Genomic DNA, 26275 nt, shown 5'->3' with positions numbered 1-26275 from the left:
TTGCACTGATCTTCTGAGTAATACAATAGAAAATCTTGCTGGTTTTACACAGTTGTGTTAGAGCTCAGCGCTGAGATGTCTGCTTTATACTATTGTACTTCATTCTTTCCCATGCAACGGTGTAACAGAATAAAAAGCAAGGTACTTACAACAGGACCTTCCTTGCCAGCAGGGCCTGGGCTTCCAGGCTGACCTGGGAGACCCTGAGAAAGGAAAAGTTTCATGATTTTAGAAGGAAACCTACTCACTCAACACATAGCCACCATCTTTTCTACACGCATGCATGCACACACACAGAGGTGCCAAGATATCAATGTACACTGTTTAAACAGGACTGTAGGTGCTATCACATTTTCACCTGAAGCACACTGACTGTTAATTTGGTGGTGTGTGCTCCCATGCCAGTTGAATATCAGTACCTGTTTTACTCAGAGGAACTGATTTAGGCTCTGCTTTGGAGGATAGTGTGTTTCAATGTTTGCAGACGCCTAATACTCATATGTGCTTTGTAAACTTTCCCTTCACAGGGTAGGGTAGGAAGAGAAAGAATAAGGAGTATAAATGTAATGAGATGATCATAATCTGGCTGTAGCCCACATCACTAAAATTAAATATCTGTTTTCAGTGAAATAATTTAAAAAATAAAAAAGAGATAATTGAGATTAGCCATTTCACATAATTTTAGTAAGGTCTGCCTTCCTTTGAGTACATTAAAGAGAACACACATCTTAATTGTGATCATAATGATCACATTCTGCAAATAATCACAAGTGGAAACCCCTTACACAAGTCAATGCAGTATTCAGTACAAGAAAACTGCTCCATCCGAAGGTCATCAAATGCTATGTTAGCAAAACTAACTAATTTCAATAAATATTTTGATGCTTCTTAATCATTCCTAATAGGGTTTTTTGAGTGGTGGAAGTGCCCTAACTGTGGTTAACACATGCTGAATTTTTGCAGTAGGATTTCTGAATAGTTTTATCCATTAATTGTAAGCAATTTTCTTCCTATGTAGTTCAAACTTAATCCACAGAGTTCGAACTTACTCTTGGACCCATAAGACCAGGCTCACCAGGACGGCCAGCATCACCATTAGGACCCTTAGCACCAACAGGACCACTAGCACCACGGTTACCAGCAGGTCCCTACCAAAGAAAAGAAATAAAATTACACAGAGGTAGCAAAAAAGCATTGCAGATCTGTATTTAAAAGGTGGTTCAAAAACAGTGACCCAGACAAAAGTCTTACCATGACACCAGCTCTGCCATCAGCTCCAGGGAGCCCACGAGATCCAGGTACACCCTGCAAGTCAGCACAAAATAAATTAAGAAAGGGAAAGAAATAAATCTGTTCCTGTGATTTCAGATTACTAGATTTCAGCCTTCCAAGCAGGTCTGCTGAATTTGAGGTAAGTGCAGCTCTAAGCACACACACCTCAGTGTAAATAGGTATGGTGAAAGAAATCCCTCTCGCTTCTGTAGATTTCTTTAAATTCTAATCTGTATAATTTTCAGTGTTCGTTGTAACTTATAGTGGCTCTAGCCAGCAGCTAGGATCCCACAACCTGCCCCACAAAGTTCCACATTCCCTGTAGAGAGTTACTGACTCCGAATTATTTATCTCTGAAAAAAAAAATCAGGGGAAGAGCTGCCATTTTTCTTATTATTTTCCTGTGAATTCTCTTCCTTCACAAAGCTACATGCTTCCTGAGGTTCCTGAGGTGGAGTGGCTTCCTCACTCCGTGAAAAGTTTACTAGGGATCCTTGAAGACGCTGAATTGAAAGCTTTTGCCCCCCAGTACGTGTGAGCCCATTACCAGTTTTAAGCAGTTAAATCCTACCACAAACTTTTAAGAATAATCAAAAGATAATTCACTAAATATTACACAGTGGATAAATCAAAGCCATCTCTAAATACTTCAGGGATAAGAGAGTAAACAAGCATTAATGCAAAGCAAAAATGGGTTTGGTTCCAACTAATCAAAAGGTTCAGAATTGAAAATTATCGCTGCTTAGCAACATTAATGTCAATTTAATTACTTATTATTTAATTTGCCTGTGGGACTCTAGATTGATTTCCACTTTCCTTTTTGCTTCTAAGTCTGGAACATGAAAAGAAAACCTACTCTCAGACCAGCAGGGCCTGGGGGACCAGCAGAGCCAGGTTCACCAGGGCTGCCTCTCTTGCCTTCCTCACCACTGGGGCCAGGAGGGCCAGCAGGTCCAGCAGCACCCTATTTTGAACAAACAGGGAAAAAGAAGATATCAGACACCATGTTGCAGATATTATTAGGCTTTTGATTGAAAAAGCCTTCACATTTTGCCATACTTACAGGCTCACCCTTCATACCACTTTCTCCCTTGGCACCAGCGGGGCCTGGTTCACCCTAGAGTCCAAAACAAAAAGAGATGACAGAATTAGGCATCATTCCAAAAATCTCTCTTCTACCTGGAGAGCTTACTCATGAATCAAAAAATTCTTTTATCACCTAATGGCATGCCTCCTTCTATTATGAAAATGGCCAATGAGCATGACTGTATTTTTGACTTAAAAGGCACAAAACCAAACATATTAAAGGTGCTTAGAAATGACATTATTGAACAATGACACATTTAGGGCTGGTTCCTCTACTGAGGATACCCACCGAGGGCCTAGTTGGGAGATTGCTGCCACATCTCTCTCAGTGCTATCAACATGGACAGAGCTTCACAGTCACACAATATTCTGCATTGGAAGGGACCCATAAGGATCACTGAGTCCAACTACTCCTTGCACTCATAGGGAGTGCAAAGTGAACTTTTTCAGTCTCAGCATCTAAAGCAAGTAATGAGACACAGAAATTAACTACAATGTTAATTATAGTGCAGCAAGAAAAGATGTCTGCACTATAACAAAAATGTATCCAGAGATCTTTTACAACTGTGGACACCGTGTCTGGTTTTCAAATACATGGAGGAGGTCACTTACAACAAGTCCTCTAGCACCACTAGGACCAGCAGGGCCAGGAGGACCAAGAATACCACGGGGACCAGGCAGACCAGGAGCACCAGCAACACCAGGAAGACCCTGTCCAACAGAGGGGAAAAAGGTATTGTGAACCCATTGTCTTTTCTGCTGCATTAACTGAATTGGGGTCTTTTAGAGAAAACATGCATGAGTGTAGTTGTACTTACAGCTGCACCCTTAGCCCCTGGAAGACCATTAGCACCAGGGTTGCCCTGTTAAGAAAGGTAACAATACTGGTTAATTCAGAATCAAAAGTGCACACATCTCACAGATAGAGCCTGGCAAGTTACTCACTGGAGGGCCAACAGGACCACTAGAACCAGGAAGTCCAATCTCTCCTCTTGGGCCAGCAGGACCAGTAGGACCAACATTACCAGCAGGTCCGATTTCACCCTGTTGGAGAGAAGGACAGAACCCTCTATGAGTGTACACAGTCTTATGGCAATAGTGAAGCAATCCCCTATCAGCCTGGCATGAAGATAATCATACTTGTTTATTCCCACTTCAGAGACCAGGAAACGGAGCAGCTGAGAGCTTTTAATGGATTTTAAAGGCACTCAAGTTGGGATGTCTATTTAGGTAAGGTAAGGTAATGGCTAAGACAGGAAAAGCAGATGCTTACAGAGAAGGTTGACCAAAAAATTAGAATTAGAATTCCAGTCTCATTTGCACCCATGTGCCTCCAGAATTGGCCTGAGGTGCCACAGTGCATGAGACCTAATTGGCCATTATCTTGCACTTTTGGATGCCATTTGCATAGTTGCAAAATGCAAAATTATGCCTGATCAGAGTGCATACTATAGTGTTCACAATGGAGTAAATGACAAAAAAAAGGTTCTTGCTTTTATTTTCAGAATTTTGTGTTCTGTAAGTTTACTACAAGAACCTGAATATAATGACATGGATTTTGTGACAAACGGTCAGCAAAATTTGTAAATGAAATATATGCAATACTCTTTCCTCGAATGCTCTGTCCTTCCTTGGTCACTCAAAATATTGAGGCTCTTACCCAGATAAAAAATGCTAAGATTTGAACAATAAAGTGAATAATTTAAATTATAGTCTGCAAGAGCAAAATGGTCCTGTCCTAAACCTTAAAAATTTTAATGCAATTTCTGTATTGTAATTTCAGTGATTCAGAAGTAGCCCAATACTCAAATGCAGCTTCTTTGTCCTCTGCTATTTCTGTAAAGTGATTTAACTGCTGCCTCACTTATTTATTATGATTCATGTCTCCCTTGGAAAGTGTATATAAGTGCACCAATTAGGATGCAGTAAAAGGGTTCTGTTTTCCTGAACCTGTCCAGCTTCAATCTTCAGATGTGAAGTAAGTGCTGACTTTAAATTAGCATTCATATCTGATGTTCTCCAAAGACAGATCAGGATGAGAATGAATCCCTAGAGTAACTAATGAGAAAGAACTCTCAGTTCATAGAGGATGGTGTTTTTCTGCTGCCTAGGAACTCTGGTTAGCACATTTCATCTTCACTATCAAATGTACCAGTAGAAGCAGATGTTCATACCTTAGCACCAGGAGCACCTGGGAAGCCTGGAGGACCAGCAGCACCAATAGGGCCCTGGGAAGTGAAAGGGAAGCAGTTGTGTAAAGGTATTCAGTGACAACAGAAACACCTTGCTTGTTGAAGTAATCAGATTAAAAAAATGCACATTTACTTTTCCCACACATTACCCCCTCAGCACACTGGTTGCCTTTTGCAGTTCCAAACTGACAGATTTGGTTCACTAAACAGTTAAGAGCCAGGTGAATGCTTAAACAACATTCAAAATGCAAATTAAGCAAGAATTGGTAAAACCTTGCCTTGAGGCCAAACACCTGAGAAAGAACAAACAGGATGAGCAGAGGCAGGCATCTGCAAGGCAAGATGACTGATTCTACCATGTTTACCTATTGCTGTGAGATTTATAATATAATAATTTATAATTTATAATTACATTGGGACAAATTTCCAACGTACCAGACATTACAAGAGAAGATACACTGATGGATTCATAGCCTTAATTTCTAAATTCATACAAATAAAAAGGGATAGTTTCTCTTCAATTATTAATTAAAAAATCCAACTCATATTGAGAATTGATATCTATCTTTTGCGAGCTAATATCTTTCAATTAGAAATATTTATAATAACACTGCCTCACAAATCCAAGGTAATAAAACATGTCAGCTGCTATGACAAAGAGGAATTGGCTTCAGACATTCTATAATCTACTCTGTTATAAAGGGGGTACCTGGAATTGTCACTAGTTTTGCATAAGCAAAAAAAAAAAAAAAGACCAAATTCCCTTTAGGATATGTTTGAAAGCATAAACTTCCAGAATTTACATTGCAATGACTTCTTTGCCTTTTAAATTTCAAGTGGACAGAAGGATAGAACATTATTTCTGTTTTAGTTTTAAAAAATGAGTGTTAGCAACTGCTGTGCAGAATATTTAAGGTATCATAACCTAAGTATGTGACAAATAACTTCAGCCTGGGACAGACACTGGGACATAATGCAACACTGTGCCCATTGTGAATAGCAATCTATGCAATCGACAGCTTCAGAACACTTTTCCTGTAGCAACTCAACTGCCTTAATTCAAAATGTCTTCAGCTGAAATGTTTTGGTACTACTACATCAGATCTCCTCTGTAATATTTTTATTTGCCTGCAATTTAACTGCCCAATAACATATTTTTTAAATACTCCGCATGGGAGAACATAAGAGATATTCACAGCCATGCTCACATTCCACTCTGTTAAAGCACAACAGGTGTTTGAAGTGACAAAGGGTATAAAAATAAACTTTGGCAAAACAGAACCAAGAACAGCTTCAATTCAATTTTTGAAGGTAGGAAGAAAAAAAATTATCAACTGTTATTACTATTGTTCTGACGTATTCCAGATTTATTTTACAGTTTCAAAACTATATCCTTGTACTCATATTTATGTGGCTGAGATAAATGAGGTTTACTGAAGTCAGGGGTAAATTATGGAAACACTAGCTCCTTTTAAATAGACAAACCTGCATTGGATTAGCTCTTACTAGAATAGTTACAGTCAGATTAGGAGAGTTGGATCTTGCTGGCCTTTCACAATAGCTCACAACTCAGGTATTAGTGGTGAACAAAAAAGGTTAGTGCCTGCAGGTGTAAAGCTATGTCCTGTTGTGCATTTATAATTTACAGATGTATATAATTATAGCCATCTGTAACACATGCATGGTATGCATCTCTTAAAAAGTAGAAAGTCTCTTTAGCTTTTGGATGAGAATTCTTCTGTTGGACTCTTGGAAATGACAATTCTGTGCACTGAGTATTTCCCAGTGAGATGTGCTGGAAAACCTCCTCATAAAATCACCAGTGCAAACAAGAGAATATTTGGTTCCTTTGGTAAGGATGTGTTTAATATAAATCCTGAGGCTCTCATGATTTTGTCTGCAAAGGGTTTATCACTAATTCTCTTTGTGATGTTCTGATAAGCAAAAAAGAACTATGTTAAAAACATCAACACAATCAACTTCTCAAAAGCCCAAGAAATGCTCTAGACACAGGAAAAGAAGCACAAAGCCTAATGGAACCAGGCTGTCAAAAAGCAAGACTGAAACTTACAGCAGGTCCAGTGGGGCCAGCGCTGCCATCACTTCCACGAGCACCCTGTGAGGAAGAACATGATAAACAGTTTAAAAAGAGAATTGAATATCAGAGGAAGCCACAGTAAGTGGCTCATTCATGATGACAGACAGATGGGAAGCCACTTACAGCTGGTCCAGGGGCACCTACTCTTCCTCTCTCACCAGGGAGACCACGAGCACCCTTGAAAGAAAAATTAAATTAACTCATATCTTTTCACTGAACATAGATATATAGAGATTTTTCCTTCTGCTAAGTCATATTACTATTACATTAGAGTATCTGCGTATCTGGAGTGTCAATAATGACAAATATTGAAGAAAATGCTGGTTGAACTGAATATATCAGATTATACTTTCCCACAGCAGCAGTGAATACTTACAGGTTGTCCTGGGGTACCATTTTCACCAGGGGCACCAGGCTCTCCCTATGAAAAAGAAAGTTTGGAGACATGAGTTACTTAAAGGATGCTTTGGACAGAGAGTCTAACAATATCAGAGAGACTTTCATCTACTGGATCCCACTTTCTGTGTCTTCTGTAGCATTTTATAACACATCACTCTATACAATAATAGCACATCAAGTCCTGAGGGTGCAGAGACTGCATATACTGGAACACAGCCAGATGGAATCCTTTTAGAAGAGGAGGGCCAGAGAAAACTGTGCCACTTGCTCTGCTTTCTTCAGCCTCTTTTTTTATGCTGACATTTACTCTGTAGTACACATTTAAGAGACTGGATCTGGATAGTCAACTACAAATCCAGATCAATCAGCAGCTGTTTTTTAGCTAGAGCAGAAGCAGAATGATACTTTCTCTTGCCTTAGTGTAAGTTGACAAGATTCTCGCAAATGGCTTAAAATAAGGATCTTTCTCAGGTATTTTAACTGAAGACCAATAATACTGAGTATTTGAGTAATAGACATTAGTACCTGGCTTCTCTCCCTTCAGTACTGTATTCTCAACAGCCTTCTCAACAGGTCCAGGCTGGTCTAGTGACAAGATTTGTCACTGAGGTATATTCAGGATACATGTGCTTGTATCCTGAATATACCTTAATGCACGTAGTCTTAAATGCTGCCAAGAGAGCAAGTTTTTGCCTTCATTGCTGCTTTCAGCACGGTTTTATAACGAACAACCTTGATTTAACATGCTGGTGTTTTCTAGCACTCTTACTAGTAACTGCTCTATCCTTTACTTATGTGCTTTATCTGCTTTAAATCTCCAATGACTGGACAGACTTTGTCACCTAAATTTTTTCTGAAGGTTAACAACTTGCAGTGATATTGAAGATTGTTATGTTACAACTAAAAACCCTTTAACCAAGTAGTGCTAAGCTCTTAGAAACAAGCAAGATGGAGAATTAGTATTTGAGTTTTTCACTGTTATATTAGAAGTCTGTGAACACAAATTCCCTGTGAATCAGTCAGAATTTCCTATAACACGATGCAACAGAGAATTTTTCAAGAACACTGATATTAGGCACTGAGGTGGAATGGGAGAAGAAAAAACTCAAAGACAAAAAGTTTACCATAGATGTTTCTAGACTTTATTTCAGAATATATTATTAAGTTTTTTTTAAGGCTAGTGTTCAAATATGCTCTAATATGAAGATGATAAAAAGAAAAAACACCGAGGATCAAATAGCCTTAATTCAGAAAAGCATTGCATATATCCAAATTTTTAGCAGGAAGGCTTACACTGATCACGTGTCTCACAGAGTAGAGTTTTGTAGAAAAATTAGATGTTCATTTTAGCATGCTTTAAAAAAACCTACCCAAATGTAGAATACAATCCAGAGAAGGGCAGAGATAGCAAAATCAGTCTGCAGTGCTGCTGAATAGCCAATCATTAAGAGCCCAATTCTACAGCCTTTATTCACTGAAAGCACTAACTTGCTTAGAACTTGATTGAGGGCTCAAGGCTAAGGCCCCAGGAATGTTTTCTCATGACAAGGTGCATGTATTTGTTCTACATGGATCCACTGACTACTAGATTACTTCAGCTGGGCAATGTTTAATAGCAACGTGGAAGACTGACTGGATGGGACTTCACACGTCTTTTGCTAGGAAGAGCTACAAATGCATCCTATATTTTTAGATTTTGTCTTTACCTTAGTGCCAGGAGTACCAGGTTGTCCCTTTTGACCATCCAGACCATTGTGTCCCTATATTGAATAGAAAAATAAATATTGATACATGTTTTCTCTCAAATGGCTTTATGCAAATTCTTAGTCTTATAACACAAAACCTTCCTCCCACACAAAATTATTTCCTAATCTGATCTTCTGATTTTTCAGAAATAATTAGTCTTTTATATCAGGTGATAATAACAGCTTTGAAGAGGTTCATGGACTGTTCACTTTCAGAGGATTTCCAGGGGTTTTCAGTATGCTGCAGTGATGTTAGTCCTAAATATTCAGGAAAATTATATATGTACTTACCCTAATTCCCTTAAAGCCAGGCAGACCAGGAGTTCCAGGGAATCCACGAGCACCCTAAAAACACACAGTGCATGAATGATTGTCTCTCATATTATACAGTGCAGTTAAAAGGAAAGATGATGACTAAGTCTTCCAATAAAATTAACAAGTAGATTTGGTCATTATCATTCAGGTAAGGAATAGAATCCAGATCCTAACCTCTCAGGACCAGACCTGTTTCAAGACTAACAATAATCAACCTGATTTTTCCCATTCTCAATCTCAGAAATTTCATGCATTTCCATGTGGCAACACAGCTTTTTTAACTTTCTATGCCAAGGTGCCTGTTTACCTGTTCCTGTGTAATTCCTCACACTTCTGTTACTGTTATGCCACTTCCATTACTCATTACTAGCTTTAGTGGGAATGGGGTAGGGGAACAAAATTAAAACATAACTGTATGATACCCCTGCAGGTAAGAGCTGAAATTGGATTAATCCATAGAAGGAATATTACTAGACTGTTAATGTGGTTAAATTCAGAGAGGTTGTTAGGTTTCAGGGATTAGTAAACTGGTTTGTATTGTATCCAGTGGATCATTACACACCTGAGGGCCAGCAACACCCCTCTCACCAGGTCTTCCAGGTTTGCCAGGGTGACCCTAAAAAATGCAATAAAGATGCACTAAGAAGGAAAGCTCTTATAAAACAGCAACACAAACCACTAAGGAAAAAGTAAGTACATTGGCAGGGCTTCTCTTTTTCCATAAATACAATGAGATTATTAACTTTTAAGTTTTCTTCTCCCTGTATTCAGGAAGTTAAATAATGTATTTGGAGTGGTTTGGAAGTTATCCAATTTTCTGTACATTTCCAGCATACTGCATCTCTTGTACCATAAAATAATTATTTCAGGGGTTTATTTATGTAACAATGTAAAAAATATGGCCAATAGAATGCTTAGCTTAACAATTATCTGGTTGTTAGGGTTGAATCACCACCACAAAAGAGATGAGAAACATTTAATAACCACTTACGTCTTCACCAGCCTTTCCTGGAGGACCAGGGGGACCACGAGGACCCTGGGGACCCTGTCAAAAACAGATTGAGACTTACTTGAAGCATCAGTCTTCATATACATCTTCCCATTGTTTTCTGACTTCTTTTGGGCCATAGTTGGAGCCTAATTGACTTTGCACTTTATGACTTAAAGTGGAGAGAGCCTGAATCTGAGTCCAGCTCTGTTTCTATAACAGGATCAAGTAGGAGTATCCAAACATCCAGAGAAGTGCATATGGGTAGGAGAAATGGACCTAAGGATTACAAGCCTACTTTGGGGTGCTATTCCTAATGCTAGCAGTGTCTGTGTGTGATCTGTACTTACTGTTTGACCAGGTTCACCAGGCTCACCAGGAAGACCTTGGAAACCAGGAGGGCCCTAGAAAATGAGGGAGATATTATTGGTTTCCAAACAAGATAATTTTTAATTTTACAGGTATGTCAATGTCAGTAGGAGAGAGAAGACTGTACTCACAGGGGGTCCAGATGCTCCAGGTGGGCCTCTGGGTCCCATTAAACCCTAGGGAAGGAAAAACACAAGATCTTCTTAAAAACATCAATTATATAAACTCATCTATAATACAAATTCCCAGCATTCCTAAAACGTGGTTAGCATCATAGTTTCCATTGTGCAATATTCAGATGAAATTAGAGGAAGTTAAGAGGTCTGCATGAATTTGCAAAGGCAGTCCAAGTGCAAACATCTAATGGCAACAAACCAGCACAGAATCCAGTGGGATGATTAGAAATGTACCATTATGGCTGTGAATGTCATGATTCTTCTTTTTAATCTATTCTGGCTTGTTAGAAAGTGAACTGGTTCGTTCTTTTTTGAATTCTTCCCTCTACCCTTCCTGTGCAGAAACATTTAAAGATGAGGGTCATAACACATCATGAAAGGCCCTTATACATATTGTGTATACATTTATTTCCAGTAATTATCTACTTATATTTAAGTATTTAATTGTTTTCTGGTGTTGATTAAATTCTTTTCAAATCACTTGCAAAAGAAGTCACTAATACACTCTCCTTGACATTATTTACAATTTACATACATCTTGAAAACACAGGGTGAGACAAATCACTTCTAAAAAGGAAATTTCCATGATTGGTGCACTCTCTTAACAGTTATCTTAAGATTTATTAGGCAAGAAAACAATTTGCAAATTGAAATTTTAACTTGGACTTCTATAGTCCAAACAAATTATTTTGGAGACATTGCAACAGAAATAATTATGTTTTAAATTGGTTTTAAATCTTTCTCAGAAAATATTTTAGATTTTCTCATTACAACATTAAAATTATATGCCAACTTTTCAGTGGTTTATGTAGTTTTTCCATAAGACTGAAAACCTTTTATTAAGAGGAATAAATGCACATTAATTACAGGCATTTACTCATGGAAGTTAAAGCAATGTTGTGGATACAAAAATATGCAGTAATTCTAGGAAAAATAATGGTTCTTAGACAGTCTGAATCATATGTGCTGCATAAACCCTGTGAATTTCTTCTCAAATTAGATTCTGTAACTACTTTTCCTTCCTGAATTTTACATATCATTTATGATATAAATATGTGAAACTTAGAACTTCCTCACAATAGGTAGATTCTACTGCTATTTCTATCAAATGAACCTAACTGACTTAAAAATTGGAATATAGAAATGGTGACACCTCAGATAAATCCTCATCTATGTTTTCTGATTAATCCTCAGACACTGAGGGCAGAACTTGATTAAAGGTACTCCTATTTTCTATATTTCTTAACTAAATGGATGCCAAAGTATTTTCCAAAATCCATTTATTGTTAGAGTGTTTTTGGAAGTAGAAGCAAGCACTTGACCCAGAATAATCCTGGTCATCCTTCATCCTGCTGCTCATCCATCAGATGCACTGTCTGTGACATCTGAGTGTGTGGTGAATTTAACCCATATTCTGCTACTTATGTATACTGAAAATATTTGCTAACATAAGGAAGGGTTAGAAATTCATATGGAGTGCAATAGACCCCTTAAATTCCATTTGTATATAGTATACAGTGAGCTATAAAGAATCCTCCTCCAGCCTTACAGTACAAAGTACTAACATTCAGATGTTGAGAACCAAATATGGTGACCAATTTCCTAAAAACCTGTGCAATCCAAGGGTATCAAAAGAGTTTACAGCCATGGAGGAAAAATCATCACCAACTGGAGCCAAGATGCTGAGTTACTTTTTAGGCCTGTGCCTGCTTTAGAGAGCAGCTTTACAGTTAAAACACAATCTTCTGTCTCAGTATGGGTAAAGTAGTACTACCTCAAAGGACATGTGTTATCTAACATCAGATTATGAGATTCATTGACTCATAAAAGTGTGGTCAACAAACAGAGTTAAAGCACAAGACCCAAAAGTTCTATATTCAAGCTAAATTTACAGATCTAAGACCATATTTCAAGTCCTCAGACTATTTAAAACACTTATCATCATCCTATATTAAAGGATCAGTTTCCAGTCTGAGTCAATCTATGATAAAACCACTAATTTTAACACTATGTTTTTCATTAATGCAGCTGAATTAAAGGGAAGTCCCAAACACATTATTCATGTGAGTTATCAAGTGCTATGTCATATACCTACCATAGGTCCTGGGCCAAAATCTGCTGCTTTAGATGGATCATACTGGGCAGCGAAGTTCTGTAGATAATAAAAAGGTTGAAATCAAAATATTAAAAATTTTACTTTAAAAACTATTTATAATCAACATTCTATATCTAAATATGATCTGATTTGTTGTTTTTGCGATGAGGTTGGTTAAAGCAGCATACATATAACTCAGTAAATACAGCCTTATTATAAATACATTTCCATTCACTTGTTTCCAAAAAGACTCAATTTTACTGGGAAGGCCCTTTCAAAACTAATTATCTCTGCAGAAGTGATAGAGAGGCATTCAACAGTGTGAACTGCAAATTAGGAATATAAATTCAGTGTTCATTTAAAATTGAAAACTTTTTTGAAACTCTCAAATTATTTTGCCTAATTTCCAATTAGGGAAGTTAAGGAAAGCAGTGAAAAAATATGCATAAGTAAAATTAATGTACCACCCCTGAGTAGCTATTGCATGAGGTGGGCCCTTGAGTTTCAGAAATATCTGAGGAGCATGAAGCCTCAGAAACACTACAATGGATTTTTGGTATTTTATCAAAATAGAAAAAGATTCTCCACAACACAATCAAATCCCCTTTTCTTGCTTGTTTCTTTAACATATTAAATTAAAAAAAAAAAAAACAAAACAATGAAAGCAGTTTGATATTTGCAACTAGCAAAATAAAGTATTGAAATAAAAAAGAGTATTCTTCCATGCAAAAGGACTTACTAAACTTGATCAGTACAACACTGCCTATGTCTTCATGCTCCCTATGTAGCTAATGTCAAGCAAAGAGTTAAATTCAGCATTCTGCAGAGAGTACATGATGGACACCAGTGCACAAAGTGTGTATGCACAGCCCATTTACAGGTCTGCAGTATGAATACAGATAAAAAGAAAAATTTCCAAAGGGCAATACTCTAAAATTCTATAGCACTTTTAATTGATTTTTAGCTTAAGGAGTCGTCTTCTTTGCTGTCTCTTGAATCCAACTCCAAAGGCTTCTTTTCCCCCTCAACTTAACAGCACTGGTTTCATTTAGTTGATGCTTAACCCATAGACATTATTGCTGTGTAAGTTTAATGCTAAATAACAGGGTTGATTTGCTCTTCCTAAGTCCCTGTTGAATACAGAATCCAAATTTTCCATAGAATATATACACTCCAAGGAGGGTTTCATTGGAACTGGGCCATCAATTTCTTAAGGCTCGCAAGAGAATGTTTCTTCCACTCTTTAATTCAACAACAGTGCTTTCCAGCAGATATAAATTCCATCTTGGTTACAAAGCACAGCTTAGGAGTTCTGGTAATAGAAAGTTTGGATGCCTTACTCCGCCAAGACCTGGAGGACCAGGGGGCCCTGGAGGACCTGGCAGACCATCTTCACCATCCCTGCCTGGTGGACCTGGTGGACCCTAGAGTTAAAAAGAGAATTATACGGTGAAAATTGGAAGTGGCTGAAGAAATCTCTGATGTGGTAACTTCACTAACAACCAGGCACTCACAACACACCTACAGCAGTGCTATATATTTCAATAAATAGTTTAAATAAATGCTTAACTTGAGAAAATATATATAGTCTGATTTTGTGTTACCTTGCTACACCTTGTATCAGATACATACCAGAGCTTTGTATTTGAAAGATTTACAGTGGCAATATTGGATTTACACTACCAAAGTATAACATCCAAATTGGGAAGTTCCATCTTAGGTGACAAACTTTGGACCTAGAACCCCAAGTAACCCATGTGGACCCACACAGCCTGGCAGACACTGTCAGTGAGAGCCTAAAGTTTGACCAGCTGAGGATTAGAAAGGTCAGCTCTACTGATATGAGTTAACATGGATCCAGAGTAAGTCCAAAGCCAGTTTTTTAATCAGTATAGACAATTTACTGGTATAATTGCAAATCAAATTAAAGTTTAGCAGTACTCTTCTACAGATTTTTTATACCATCCATCTGCTACCACTGTCAGAACTTCTTTTACAACAGGTTAAAATTACCAGTGTTCAGTCCAGTAACATTTGTCCTTACATTCTTTCATCCTCAGTACACAAAGCTGGTGAAGTTTTGGCATCATGGCAATTGATGTGAGGCATTTAATTTGCTGAGTTTTTTGAACCCAGTTCAGTACTTAATAAAATCAATAATAATAGATTTCTAAAGGAGCAGAATAAGGCTTGTTGCCTTCAGAACAAAGAAAACATTCATTAAACAAATTTAGTTAGTGGCAGCCTAAAGCAAATATCCAGCTGATCACACTGATATAGTCTTCCTAATAGTTTCCATTACATTTGTCAACACACTATGATCTCAGAAATCTTCAAGAGCTCCCTCATCAGTACTATGGCATTTTCATTTTCAGATGACAGAAAAAAAATACATATAACTACACACAAACCAGATAAGTATGTGAAGTTCAGAACACCACTTTACAAAAAGCAGCAATGATGCAGAAGCAAACCAGAAAAGCAGATATGAGCAATATGAATGAACATTACAATTTAATTATTCAAGTGTCCTTATTAATGGTTACTTTTACGGTATAACATCCTCTTTTACTAGCAGAAGGTAGATAACAAATGCTTAGTTGCCAAGAAAAGAGCTTTTCCAAAACATCATTGGAGGCACAGATAATGGATTATCTTCAAAACTGGCTTAATCTATTCAGGTTTTATGCAGAGAGCTTACCCATATGCCATATTATTCAAAGATTACATGTCAACTTTTCCCTCTGCATTTCTATGTGCTATTTCCACTGTGAACAGCTGGAAAAACATTTTTCAAATCATCACTTGAAGAGCTAGGCTGCCCTATGATCTCAACCATATCTGCTCAGGCACAATGACCATAATTAGGCTGGATTTGGTACATATGTAACTTGGTTTCTTTTTAAAATTAAATTGCACGTGCAAGCTTCTACAGATACAATGATTTGATCTCACAGAATGCTTAGTTTTTTTCTACTGGTCTTCCAACAACTACCATTCAAAGATCACAAGTAAATGTCAATCTAATTCCTTACCCTTTCTCCCTGTGGCCCTTTGTCTCCTCTAGGGCCCTGCCGGAAGAAAATAACACTCAATGAGTTACTGTGGAAATTTTCCAGGACAATACAGGGAAACAGATACATTAAGAAAAATTATTGTACATTAAAAAGGAAAAGAGGGCTGTAAATTCAGGTCCAACAGCTATTTTCCACAGACAGTGTATTTTTGTCCACAATAATCTACTGGAAATAGATTAGCCACTGCCACTGCTGTGTGAATTAGAAGTGTCACTGCACAGACCGCAGAAATGCTTGCAAAATTGGGGTTTGTTTCTACTGAATAACTAGTTCTAATTGAACAGTAGTGACTTTTAGAAATAATATCGAATCAATTTAGCTTTTTATACCAATATGGATATTGCTATACCATTCAATCCACGTAAATCTTTACAAAGGAACTCTGTTTAAATAAGAATGACACTTTGATGTCATTTAGGTCTTGGTAGGCTTAGTTCTGCTCACAGGTGAAGCACCTTTGATTCAATACTTGAATTTACCCTGGTGTTAAAATGCTGCATTGATAATTTCCCCCTTTTTTCCTACCTATTCATCTCAGCACTACTGCTATTTTCAGAGAACACTGCAAATAAGCAGAGTAGCCAATTTTCCTTTCATCCAATATTCAACAAAATATTAATCTGCTGAAGACTACCTGATATCATCTTTATTTCCACACAAGAAAAAGAAAAATGCTTACCTTGCGCCCTGCAGGTGCCTGGAAAAAAATAAGGAAGAGAATTAAAAAAAGAAGTTACAATTTCTGCCAGTATTTTGAACAAAAATAATGCATAAACTTAGACTCATTTTCTTACATAATTATACTTTTTCTCAATCCAGTATATTTAACTACACCCTGTAATTTAAAATTACTTTGAAGGCTAGGAGGTTATGTACAGCAAAGATGCATGTAACTATATTAAAATGTTGTGTTGAAGACTGACAATCTTATAGCTATTACAGCCTAAATTATTAGAATTTAAAAAAAGAGTCACACCTGAGTTCTTTCATAATCCTACTGTGCAATGAAATTTAGACCGTAAAACTGGCTTTAAAGTAGAGTAATCTCCAATCCAAACTGCCAGGTACAGTGTCCAAAGAGCACTGCTCCGTTACTTTCTCCTCATGGTCTCCACACCTATGAAGGCAGTCTCTTAAAAAGCCCATCCCACTTGTGAAATTGGGGTGGGTACCTTTCCAGGCAGCGCCTTCAGGATTTAATCACCACTTTTCCATTACCATCTTGGGAACGAATGTAAGAAAATAATACTGCCACAAGAAGAGAAGCCTAGCCTGTTAATTGGAGTGTTATATATTAGATAAAAAATTTATACTGACCTGATTCACATCTGCAAAGAGAAGGGAAAGAAAAAAAAATAAAAATTAGAGCAGGGATTCAAATATATTACAAGTTTTAAATTTTAAACTTGCTTTCAATTCAAAATTAAATTTGCTGCTTTTATTTTGAAATGCAATTTTGTTGATTTCCTTAATGCAATAAACATTTTCCTAATGTAATTTCTTCCTATTAAGATGATTATCTTATACTGGAATAACCCAAGGGTGAAATTGCCATGTATTTCAAATGCAAAATGGACTTGCTAATTAAATCAAAACAACTAATATGGCTGATACAGAAAAAAGGCAGGTATCAACTATAAACCTGCTCTAAATATGTTTCAACATACCTCCATTGGAAGCCCCCCACACCTGTGTATTTCCACATATGTGTTCATGCAAGAGATTAATAAACCCAGGCAGACTGGAACATGTGAAGATGCTAAATTGTAGGAGTAATCTGAAATTTTCAGATAAATGGCTCAATCCCACTTTTTATGGGGAAAGGTTCTAGCCAAACATCCATTTCCACATTTTCCTGTAAAACTGTGTAACAGGGAACAGTTTGAAGCTATTAAACTCCAAATTGCAAATAACTATCTCTGTATGTTATGCACTGCTAAGTGTGAATATGCACTTTTTTCATTAGCTGGAGAAACAAATTTTCTGAGTTTCTTAATTTCAAGGAATTAAAAATCTATTTTGACCTAAACTCGCCATACTAAAATAGAGTCTCACATCACACTTGAATGCCTACAATTTAACATCACCACTAACTAACAGGTTGTTGGATGTTTTTCCACAACGTGTCACTTTGGCAGTGCATGACCACACCAAATTCGGATGATTCGTGCACTCCAGAAAAAGGTAACAGTGCTGAAATGCTGAAAGCACTGGATTCCGCGGCAGTACACACAGCCAGCCTGTGCTAACTCAACACAGAACTAAAGCCAGTACTGCCCGCAGGTGACGGCGATAACGGCGCCTGCCCAAACTCCCTGCGGGAAGCGCGGGGTGATCGGTTCGGGGACCCCCACAAGAACCCCCCACAAGAAGCGCTCCGTCTCCTTTGCGAAGGCGCAGCTGCCTCCCGTCACCGGGGTTGGGGGAATGTCCTCAGAATGCCCGTCCAGAACGGCCCCGCCGCTGCCCCCTGCCCCGGCGAGGGCGACCCGGGGGACACCATCCCGGGGGGCATCATCCCGGGCACACCATCCCGGGGGCTCCCAGCGCCAGGAGCGGGCAGCGCACGGCTGCTCTCTCCCTCCTCCGCCCTGGAATGCGGCCAAACCCCGGGTCAAACCAGGGGGCCAGGGGCTCGGGGGGCCCTTCACAGGGCGCTGCCCTGCAGGAAGGCTCCGCTTCGCTCCCGCGCGAGTGGTGGGGTGCGTTTCCCTCCCATCTCAGTGTGCGGGGAATGTGTGAGTGCGCGTTTGTGTGTGTGTGTGTGTGTGAAGGGGCACCACATCCTCATCCACCCAGAGGCGGAGAGCTGCCCTGCGCCCCCGGGGAGCCGCGCTCCCTTCTGGAGCGGAGCCCTGTTCCTTCCCTGCCGCCCTCCCGCTGCCCCTCACGGCGCTCCCTCCCCGGAGCCCCCGGGGCCGCGGCAGCTGCCCCGAGCGGCCCGCAGGGGGCGCCCCGCGCGCGGAGGGAGGGGAGCGACGGACGGACGGAGGGATGGAGGGACGGAGGGACGGAGAGATGAGCAGCCGCTCCCCCGCTCCCCGCTTCGGAAAGCGCGCCTCAAGTCTCACTAAAGTGCAGCCTGGGTGCTTCCGCTCGCCGCAAGCACTCTCCTCCCAGCCTGCATCTGTATCTCCTCGCAGCATCTGCGGCGGAGGTGAGGCTTTGTGTCCTCCTCTAGGTACAAGCCCGTCTGGGGAGGAGGTGGTCCCTTTTATTGTCTTTTTTTTTTTTTTCCCTTTTTTTCCCCCGTAGAGGGGGATCTCGTTGGCCATTTGCCATCTTTTTCTAGGGGAAAGAAAGAATCTAGAGTCTGATCTGGGACGGAGGTGGCAGTTTTGAGCTGGTCTCTATCGTTTGGGAGGCAGCAACTCCCCGCAGACTGCCGTGCGTGGGGTGGGCGTCGGGACAAAGCACAGAGCGCAGAGCCGGACAGCCACCCCTGCCACCACCCCTGCCACAAACAAGCGGAAAGCACTTACGTTGGCCTGTTGCTAGGTATGAAGTTACTGCGAGCAGCAACCAAATCCGTGTATCCACAAAGCTGAGCATGTCTAGTTGCAAGACATGCAGACTCCTTGTGGTGCCGAGTCGGTTGGTTAGCTATCGCCTGTGGGACGCAGGCATACAGTCTCGAGGAGTAACTCCAACCTTAGCAGAAACCTGCTGCCAGGGACGCTAAATTAACCCAGCCCCGGTCCGCCCTACTTATACCGCAGGAGGGTCCCGGCGCCGCCCAGGCCATCACGTGCCCCGTGTCTCCAGCCCTCCACAGCAGCCTTGGCAGCGCCGGGGGGGCGGCGACGCTAAATTGGTTCCATGCTTTGAGGACGTGGACACTGAGGCTTTCGGAAGGAAAATCTGACTCGTCGTCTCTTTTTTTTTTTTTTCCTTTTCTTTCTTTTTTTTTTTTTTTTTATTCCCCTCAGCCGTCCCACGCCCCTCTCGCCCCGCTTTTCTGGGAGTGCGGCCGGAGCCTCGCCGGGCAGCCGGCTGGCAGCGCCCCGACGGCGTTCAAAGCGGGAGCTGTCCAGGGCCTGCGGCACCTCCCGCCCCGCAGGGAAGCGGCCGGGGAGCCGGGAGGAGGCTGGATCCCAACTCAACCAACCCCTCTCCGCAGTCCCACTGCAACCAAAGGCAAAAGGCGACGCTCTCCCCATCCCCAGACCCTCTAGCATGACCCCTCTAGCATGGTCACTCCGGTCCCGCGCCCCTGGCGTTTCCCCGCGGACAGCGGGTGCCGGGGACACCGGCAGCCCCTCAGCCCGCCCGCAGCCGCGGCGGAGCCCGTTCGCGTCCCGGCTGTTTGCTCTCCCCGGGGAAGCATCTCCGTCCCGGGCGCGGGCAGAGCCCTGCCCGTCTCCCCTCCCGGCTGCGCGGCCGCTCGGGCAGTGTGTGTGTGCGAGGGGAGCCCGGCGTGCCCGCAGCCTCCCGGGCGGCTGAGAGGGACTCCCCGGGCGTAGGGAGGAGGATGGGCACTCCCGGCAGCTCTCCTTCGCGACGGCCACCCGCCCACCCAGCTGAGGGAAAGCTGGCGGGCTTGTTTGCCACGTCTGCTCGGCAGACCGCTGCTCCCTTCGCGGGGGAGGGGGCCGAGGTGGGCGTGAGAGGAGCTGCCCGCGCTGCGCCCCCGAGGGCCGGCCGCCCCATCGTTCCTCTGCCCCGGCACCGCGCTGGGGCCTGCAGTCACTTGGGGTCGCGCATCGCGGCCCCCGCGGCTGCCGGGAGCTGACGTGGTGCCCCCGGCCAGGCCAAGCGGCAGCCGCGGCCAGCCCCTCCCCGCCCAGGGCTCCTCCAGGGCGGGCAGCCGCCCCCTCCCAGGCCCCAGGCCCCCTCCGCTCGCCGAAGGGAGTCCCGGGCAGAGGGGACGGCGAAGGCAAACAGGAGCCCCGCCTCAGGCTGGGGGGGCTCCTCTCCGGGGCGGAAAAGGCGAGGCGGGCGCCCCTCCTCGGCCCCCTTCCCTCCCCCAGCCGCGGGTCGCGGAACAGGCGGATCCTGCCAGGCACAGCGGCGAGCGGCCACAGCCGCCGGGACGAGCCGCGACAGCCTCCGGGAGGGCTCCAGCAGCGGCTCGGCACCGCCTCCTGACCGCCCCGCCGCCGAGAGGGTCCCCTCGCCCACAGCCTGTCTTGGGGAGGTGCCGGGCCGTATCCAGCCCCTGTTTATCAGCTGCCGTCGGGGGCACGGGTACACAAAGAGTGGGAAGGATAGGTCATGGATGTGCACCTGAGCGGGGACCCCACAGGCGCTGTGTCTCAGGGGCACTGCCAGCACCGAAAGCGGCATTCCTGTGCCACGCACACCGAAAGCGGCATTCCTGTGCCAGGCTGGACAGCCTGCCTGGAGCTGCTTCTGCGGACAGGACAGTTCCTCGCTATCAAGAGTGCCGACGAAATGGAAAAGCCTGCAGTTTGGATAGGAAAATCCACAACATTAGGAAAAGGTGATCCAACGAAGTATGTCTGACCACAAAATGGTAGCGCAACAAATGATGTGATTGAAACATTGTAATGAAAGTATATGGTGTAAAAGGTACATGAGTATTCTTTCAGGTTATCTTTCATGTGAATGGTATCAATTCAGACCAAGAAGGATTTTAGTGGAGGTAACTACTTGAAAGTTTATACCAGCATAAACCTAAAATAGCTCTGTGAGCTTCTAACAAGTTAAAATACTAAATACATTATCAATATTATTGTAGACCCAAAGCACTGTGGCTCAAGTCCAAGTATTTGCTGATATCACTTTCAGTGAACTGTGGTTTTTTTCCAACTTGTTCCTTGAAATCAGTCATTTACTCTGTAGCCAGTTTTTCTTTGTTTTGACTCTGATGCATCAGCAGAATAGTTATTGACTGATTATAATAGTAATTAGAGGCTTCTGAGACACACCTGTTCTAATTGCATGTGTGTAAACCTATTTTATGCACATTTTCAATAAATAATAGCCCTTTTCTATTAAAGAAATACGTGGAAGGTGCAAGGATGCAGGCACGTGTATCCTGACGAAATCAAAATAAGCCACTATTCCCATGTATCCTACCCATGAAGTTTCACACAGGGAGGACAAGCTCCCACCCAAAGAGGAGAAAACCCTGCAAAGATATGGATTTTCAATTACCGTGTCTCCCATAACACAAGTGGTTGAGGGAGATGTGGAGCCAGAAGCTCAGCAACAGAAAAAATCAGTTGAGATGGTATGAAACTCCTCAGGCTTCCAAAGAGATGAATTCTTGGTATGCTCCAGCCATTTCAGGATTGCTGCATATGGATAGAAAAGAAGAGATGCAGAAGAATAATTCATTGATATGATTTTTTTCCCATGTCAGTCTCTTTTCAGCCATCCCTCCAGCCATACAGTTATGGATTTTTCAGCATGGTGGATGGCTGAAAAGATGGCTGAAGTTCTCTAGGACCGACAGCTTTGCCACAACAGTCTCAGATTCATACCTGACCTTTGGAACCGATGGAGTCCTTCGCCATTTTTTTCACTTTCAGCCATCCATTGTCTTCATATTTCAAGGAAAGATGAGGAAGGAAAGAGAGGAATCTCTTCTCCCTCTCGCATCAGCAGTTATTCAAGCCACACCAAATGATTTTAGGGTAAGTGACAAAGGCCTGTTAGGCTGATCTTCCTGCAAGGTATCTGTGTCATACAGGCACTGTCAGTTTCTGTTGTGATGACAGACTACAGGGCTTATCTCCTCTACCTAAGCATGCAAAAATAATCTTAGAAACTTGGGGGAAAGAAAAAAAGTATTTCTTTAAACAAGTAGTGCCTAGTAACTTTGATTCTATTGTGTGAATTCAGTAATACTTTTTCCATAAAATACAATTATGGCAAATGGTTGCTTGTGTACAATATCATTACTAGTATAACTATTTCTGAAGTAACAGAAGTAACATGAAAGCTTTGGAGCCATTAGCATACCAGAATTGATTTGATCAACCAGCTTCAACAAGTAAGGATCTAAGAATTCTTTTTCCCTTTGGATCATACGTGTTTAAAGGAACTATTTCACATTAAAGCCAGTAATGCCTATGGCACAATTAAAATTGAAACTCTTACGATAACAAAAAAATATCCTCTGCAAGATTTGCTGTTAGGGCAGACTTTAAAAGAGAGGAGTTTCCAGGTGATGTCAACCTGGGTTTATTTCTCATTATTTTAAAAAATCGTTAAAATGCAGATAAAAAATTATGAAAATGATAACTTTTTAATATGTACACTGGGAAACATTTTCCCTGCATGCTATTTCAAAACTTATCAGCCAACGACTGGGCCCTTGTCATAGAATCATAGAATGGTTTGGGTTGGAAGTGACCTTAAAGACCATCTTGTTCCAATCCACTTGCTGTGGAATATCTTTCATTAGACCATGGCCAACCTGGTCTTGGACACTTCCAAAGATGGGGCATCCACAACTTCTCTGGACCTGTTCCAGTGCCCCACCAATCTCATGGTGAAGAATCTTTTCTGAGCATGTAATATAAAACTACTCTCTTTCAGTTTTAAACTATTTCCCCTTGTTCTGTCACTACATGCCCTTGTAAATATTCACCATCTTTCTTGTAGGCTCCCTTCAGATAGTGGATGGCAACAGTTAGGTCACCCCAAAGTCCTCTCTTTCACAGGCTGAGCAAACCCAAATTGCTTCATCTTCCCTATAGGAAAGGTGCTCCATTTCTCTAATAAACTTGGCATCCCTGCTCTGGACTCACTCCAGCAGGTTGATGTCCTTCCTGTGCTGGGCACCCCACAGCTGGATACAGTAGTCAGGGTAGGATCTCAGGAGAGTGGAGTAGAAGCACCAAACAATTACCCAACCAAACTGTTTAATACTGTCTGGCCAGCACTGTACTACAAGAAAACACAGAATAATGCGAGAATTTGGAGAAAGATCTGTGTCCTTTTAGGCTGTCCCCAAACCTCATACCCTGGGGTGGATAAGTGCATTTGGTGTGCTCCCAGATCCAAGTTCTCCTCCAGCTGATGTGAATGGGAGAGCAGCAGTGTTTGTGGTTGGCACGAATAAGTTATTCATTTCTTTTCATCTGTTCCAACACAAACTTTCACACATTTGTTCAGATGATGGGTGCATTCCCCAGCACACAGCAGCAGTGGGTGAGCAACAAAGGTGCCTGAGGGAAGCAGTTTCCCAGTGGGATGAGTACAGGGCTGGTTCAGTGACATGGTGTGGCTTCAACCTTCCTTTTGTAGATTATATATCCTTTGTATGGATATATGGGGGTCTCCATGATTTCAACTAAGCTGAACCTTGGGTAGTTTTTGCCTGATGTCTGTTGTGTAGCCATATCATCTTCCCTAGAGCTATCTTTGATGGAATTGTTTATGATTCTGGACTTCACACCTTAGCTTGGTCAGTCAGTATTTTGCATGAATAAGGAGACTAGTACATTGTCAGTGGAGAAAATATGGAAGTGATACCATGTATCTTCCTCACTGCAAGTCATTGTGTCATGCTTGCTGTTTTTTCCTGACTACTTAATTAAAAAAAAAACCTACCACAAAAAAAAAAAAAAAAAAAGAAAAAAGAAAAAACAAACAGAATAAGTAAAAAAGAAGAAAAAAAAAATAAAAAAGGTTGTGCTATGCTCTTAGAGAAAAATCCTACAGAGAGACAAGGTTCTACAAGGAACTTTCTGCAGTCCTCTGTACCCAGTGTTGAAGGGCTGGGTGTGCTAAGGTTCCTATGGCCTGTGCTCCTGTTCCTATATAGCACTATAGGTGTAAGAGCATGGCACAGGTACACAGAGTCATGACTTGGCTGCTCCGGGGATCATAATTTAGAGGGAGACCATGGGATGCCAGTAAATATTAAGGAAGCAGGAACATTGTCCAAACAGCTCATAGTCATTGACCTCTAATACTTTGTTCTTTTAGAGTAATTCAAAGTGGTTTTTGAGAAGTAGTCCAGCAAACTGACTTTTAATGGGAAATAAACAGGTTCTACGTGAAAAGCTATGGCTGCTGCTTCATTCAGTACCTGTTCCCCAGTGGCTGTCTCGGGTCTGAAATAAATCATCATCCATTATCCTCAGCAGGATTAATGGTCATGGATTTTCAAAAAGGAGCAACTGATAGGCAGCCCTTGTGGGGGTGCTGTTAGAGGGATCAGTAGACAAATTTAATGGAAAATTTTCCTCAATTATACTTCAGTAGAAGCAAACAAGAGAATGACTCAAGGCTGCTTTATTAAAACTGAGATGTCTATTTATTCTTCTCAAAAGGGGTAATCCTCCACAGCAGCAGTCAGTGAGCTTTCTGGGTGGTGTTTAAGTTATTCAAAGTATATATAATTTTTTTTCTTTTTTATATCTTTTCTTTTCTTTTCTTTTCTTTTCTTTTCTTTTCTTTTCTTTTCTTTTCTTTTCTTTTCTTTTCTTTTCTTTTCTTTTCTTTTCTTTTCTTTTCTCTTTTCTCTTTTTTTTCTTTTCTTTTCTCAAAGGTTACACAATTAGGGATTGAGGAGGTCAAAACAAAGGCCTAGTTCACCTATTGATAGAAGGCTCAGTTGGTTGTTACTGAAGCCCAACCAATTTATCATGTTTAAATCAATTCAGGACACTTTGACCTCTTTTCATGTCATTATCAACTCAATCTATTGCTCTGTGACACTGAAAGTCCTCCAAAAAAAATGAAATTATTGATATTCTAACTTACTTTACATTTGTAAGCTAATTTGAAAACTTAATTTTTTAAGATCATTTGGACTTCACCTCTAATTCATTTAATAAAGCCATAAGCCTGCATGTCTGTTATAAACATCCTTCCACACTGCCTCTGACTCTGTTCTTGCTCTGGTAATACAATGGAAACTCACACTGACTTCAGTAATAGCAGAGCCAGGCCAATATTCACTATAGTTGTATATCTCACAAGTATTTAACCCATATCACAGAATTTAAACATCTAGTTTTTGGGTTTTTTTCCCTGTTTTATTTCCCAGCCTCACAATTTGGCACAAGGAAATCAAAATTCTCAATTAAAACAGGAGGCAAGATGAAATAAAGGCAGGTAGTCCTTTGAGATGCTCATCAATCTAAGCAAATACTAGTAAAGCAAGTTAACATAGCACTGGTGAGAATAATTTCTCTGTATGAACACACATTAATGGATGTTTGTAGACAGACTGTAAATAAGTTTGTGATGTGGGCATGAGGACTATTATACCATGCATGTACCACTGTTATTTAGAGTATTGCTGAAATGGGGATCAAATCACAGTATTAAAAGGTTGCATTGCATCTTTATGGAACTGACATCTACAGAGCCTCAGCTCCTGGGAAATTCCAGAATTTTCTGTAGGAGATAAAACAAAAATGCAATGAATATCACTTGTAGAGAATACTACAGATCCATTCCTTTGTATTCTCAACAGGATTGGGAATGAAAAGAACTCAGAAGTGCATGAATCAAGAATGTACTTCAAAATGTAAAAG

General features: G+C 41.1%; 1 protein-coding gene across 1 annotated transcript in view; it reads right to left on the bottom strand.

Annotated features, from left to right (window-relative positions):
- Nucleotides 1-19495, bottom strand: part of COL1A2 (collagen type I alpha 2 chain) — a 37713-nt gene extending 18218 nt beyond the window's left edge. The window contains exons 1-24 of the mRNA XM_054638279.2: nt 19295-19495; nt 17130-17140; nt 16492-16509; nt 15771-15806; nt 14076-14159; nt 12736-12792; nt 10596-10640; nt 10446-10499; nt 10099-10152; nt 9670-9723; nt 9084-9137; nt 8754-8807; nt 7025-7069; nt 6772-6825; nt 6622-6666; nt 4533-4586; nt 3304-3402; nt 3177-3221; nt 2971-3069; nt 2336-2389; nt 2129-2236; nt 1252-1305; nt 1050-1148; nt 150-203 (exon numbers count right to left, since the gene is read on the bottom strand). Of these exons, the coding sequence (XP_054494254.2) occupies nt 150-203; nt 1050-1148; nt 1252-1305; nt 2129-2236; nt 2336-2389; nt 2971-3069; nt 3177-3221; nt 3304-3402; nt 4533-4586; nt 6622-6666; nt 6772-6825; nt 7025-7069; nt 8754-8807; nt 9084-9137; nt 9670-9723; nt 10099-10152; nt 10446-10499; nt 10596-10640; nt 12736-12792; nt 14076-14159; nt 15771-15806; nt 16492-16509; nt 17130-17140; nt 19295-19364 (1401 nt within the window). The 5' untranslated portion in view covers nt 19365-19495. The remainder of the gene's footprint in view (nt 1-149; nt 204-1049; nt 1149-1251; nt 1306-2128; nt 2237-2335; nt 2390-2970; nt 3070-3176; nt 3222-3303; nt 3403-4532; nt 4587-6621; nt 6667-6771; nt 6826-7024; nt 7070-8753; nt 8808-9083; nt 9138-9669; nt 9724-10098; nt 10153-10445; nt 10500-10595; nt 10641-12735; nt 12793-14075; nt 14160-15770; nt 15807-16491; nt 16510-17129; nt 17141-19294) is intronic.
- Nucleotides 19496-26275: the final 6780 nt, after the last annotated feature.

Source organism: Agelaius phoeniceus, chromosome 1, assembly GCF_051311805.1.
Source record: "Agelaius phoeniceus isolate bAgePho1 chromosome 1, bAgePho1.hap1, whole genome shotgun sequence".
Lineage (NCBI taxonomy): Eukaryota > Metazoa > Chordata > Aves > Passeriformes > Icteridae > Agelaius > Agelaius phoeniceus.
This window is presented reverse-complemented; position numbering and strand designations above follow the sequence as displayed.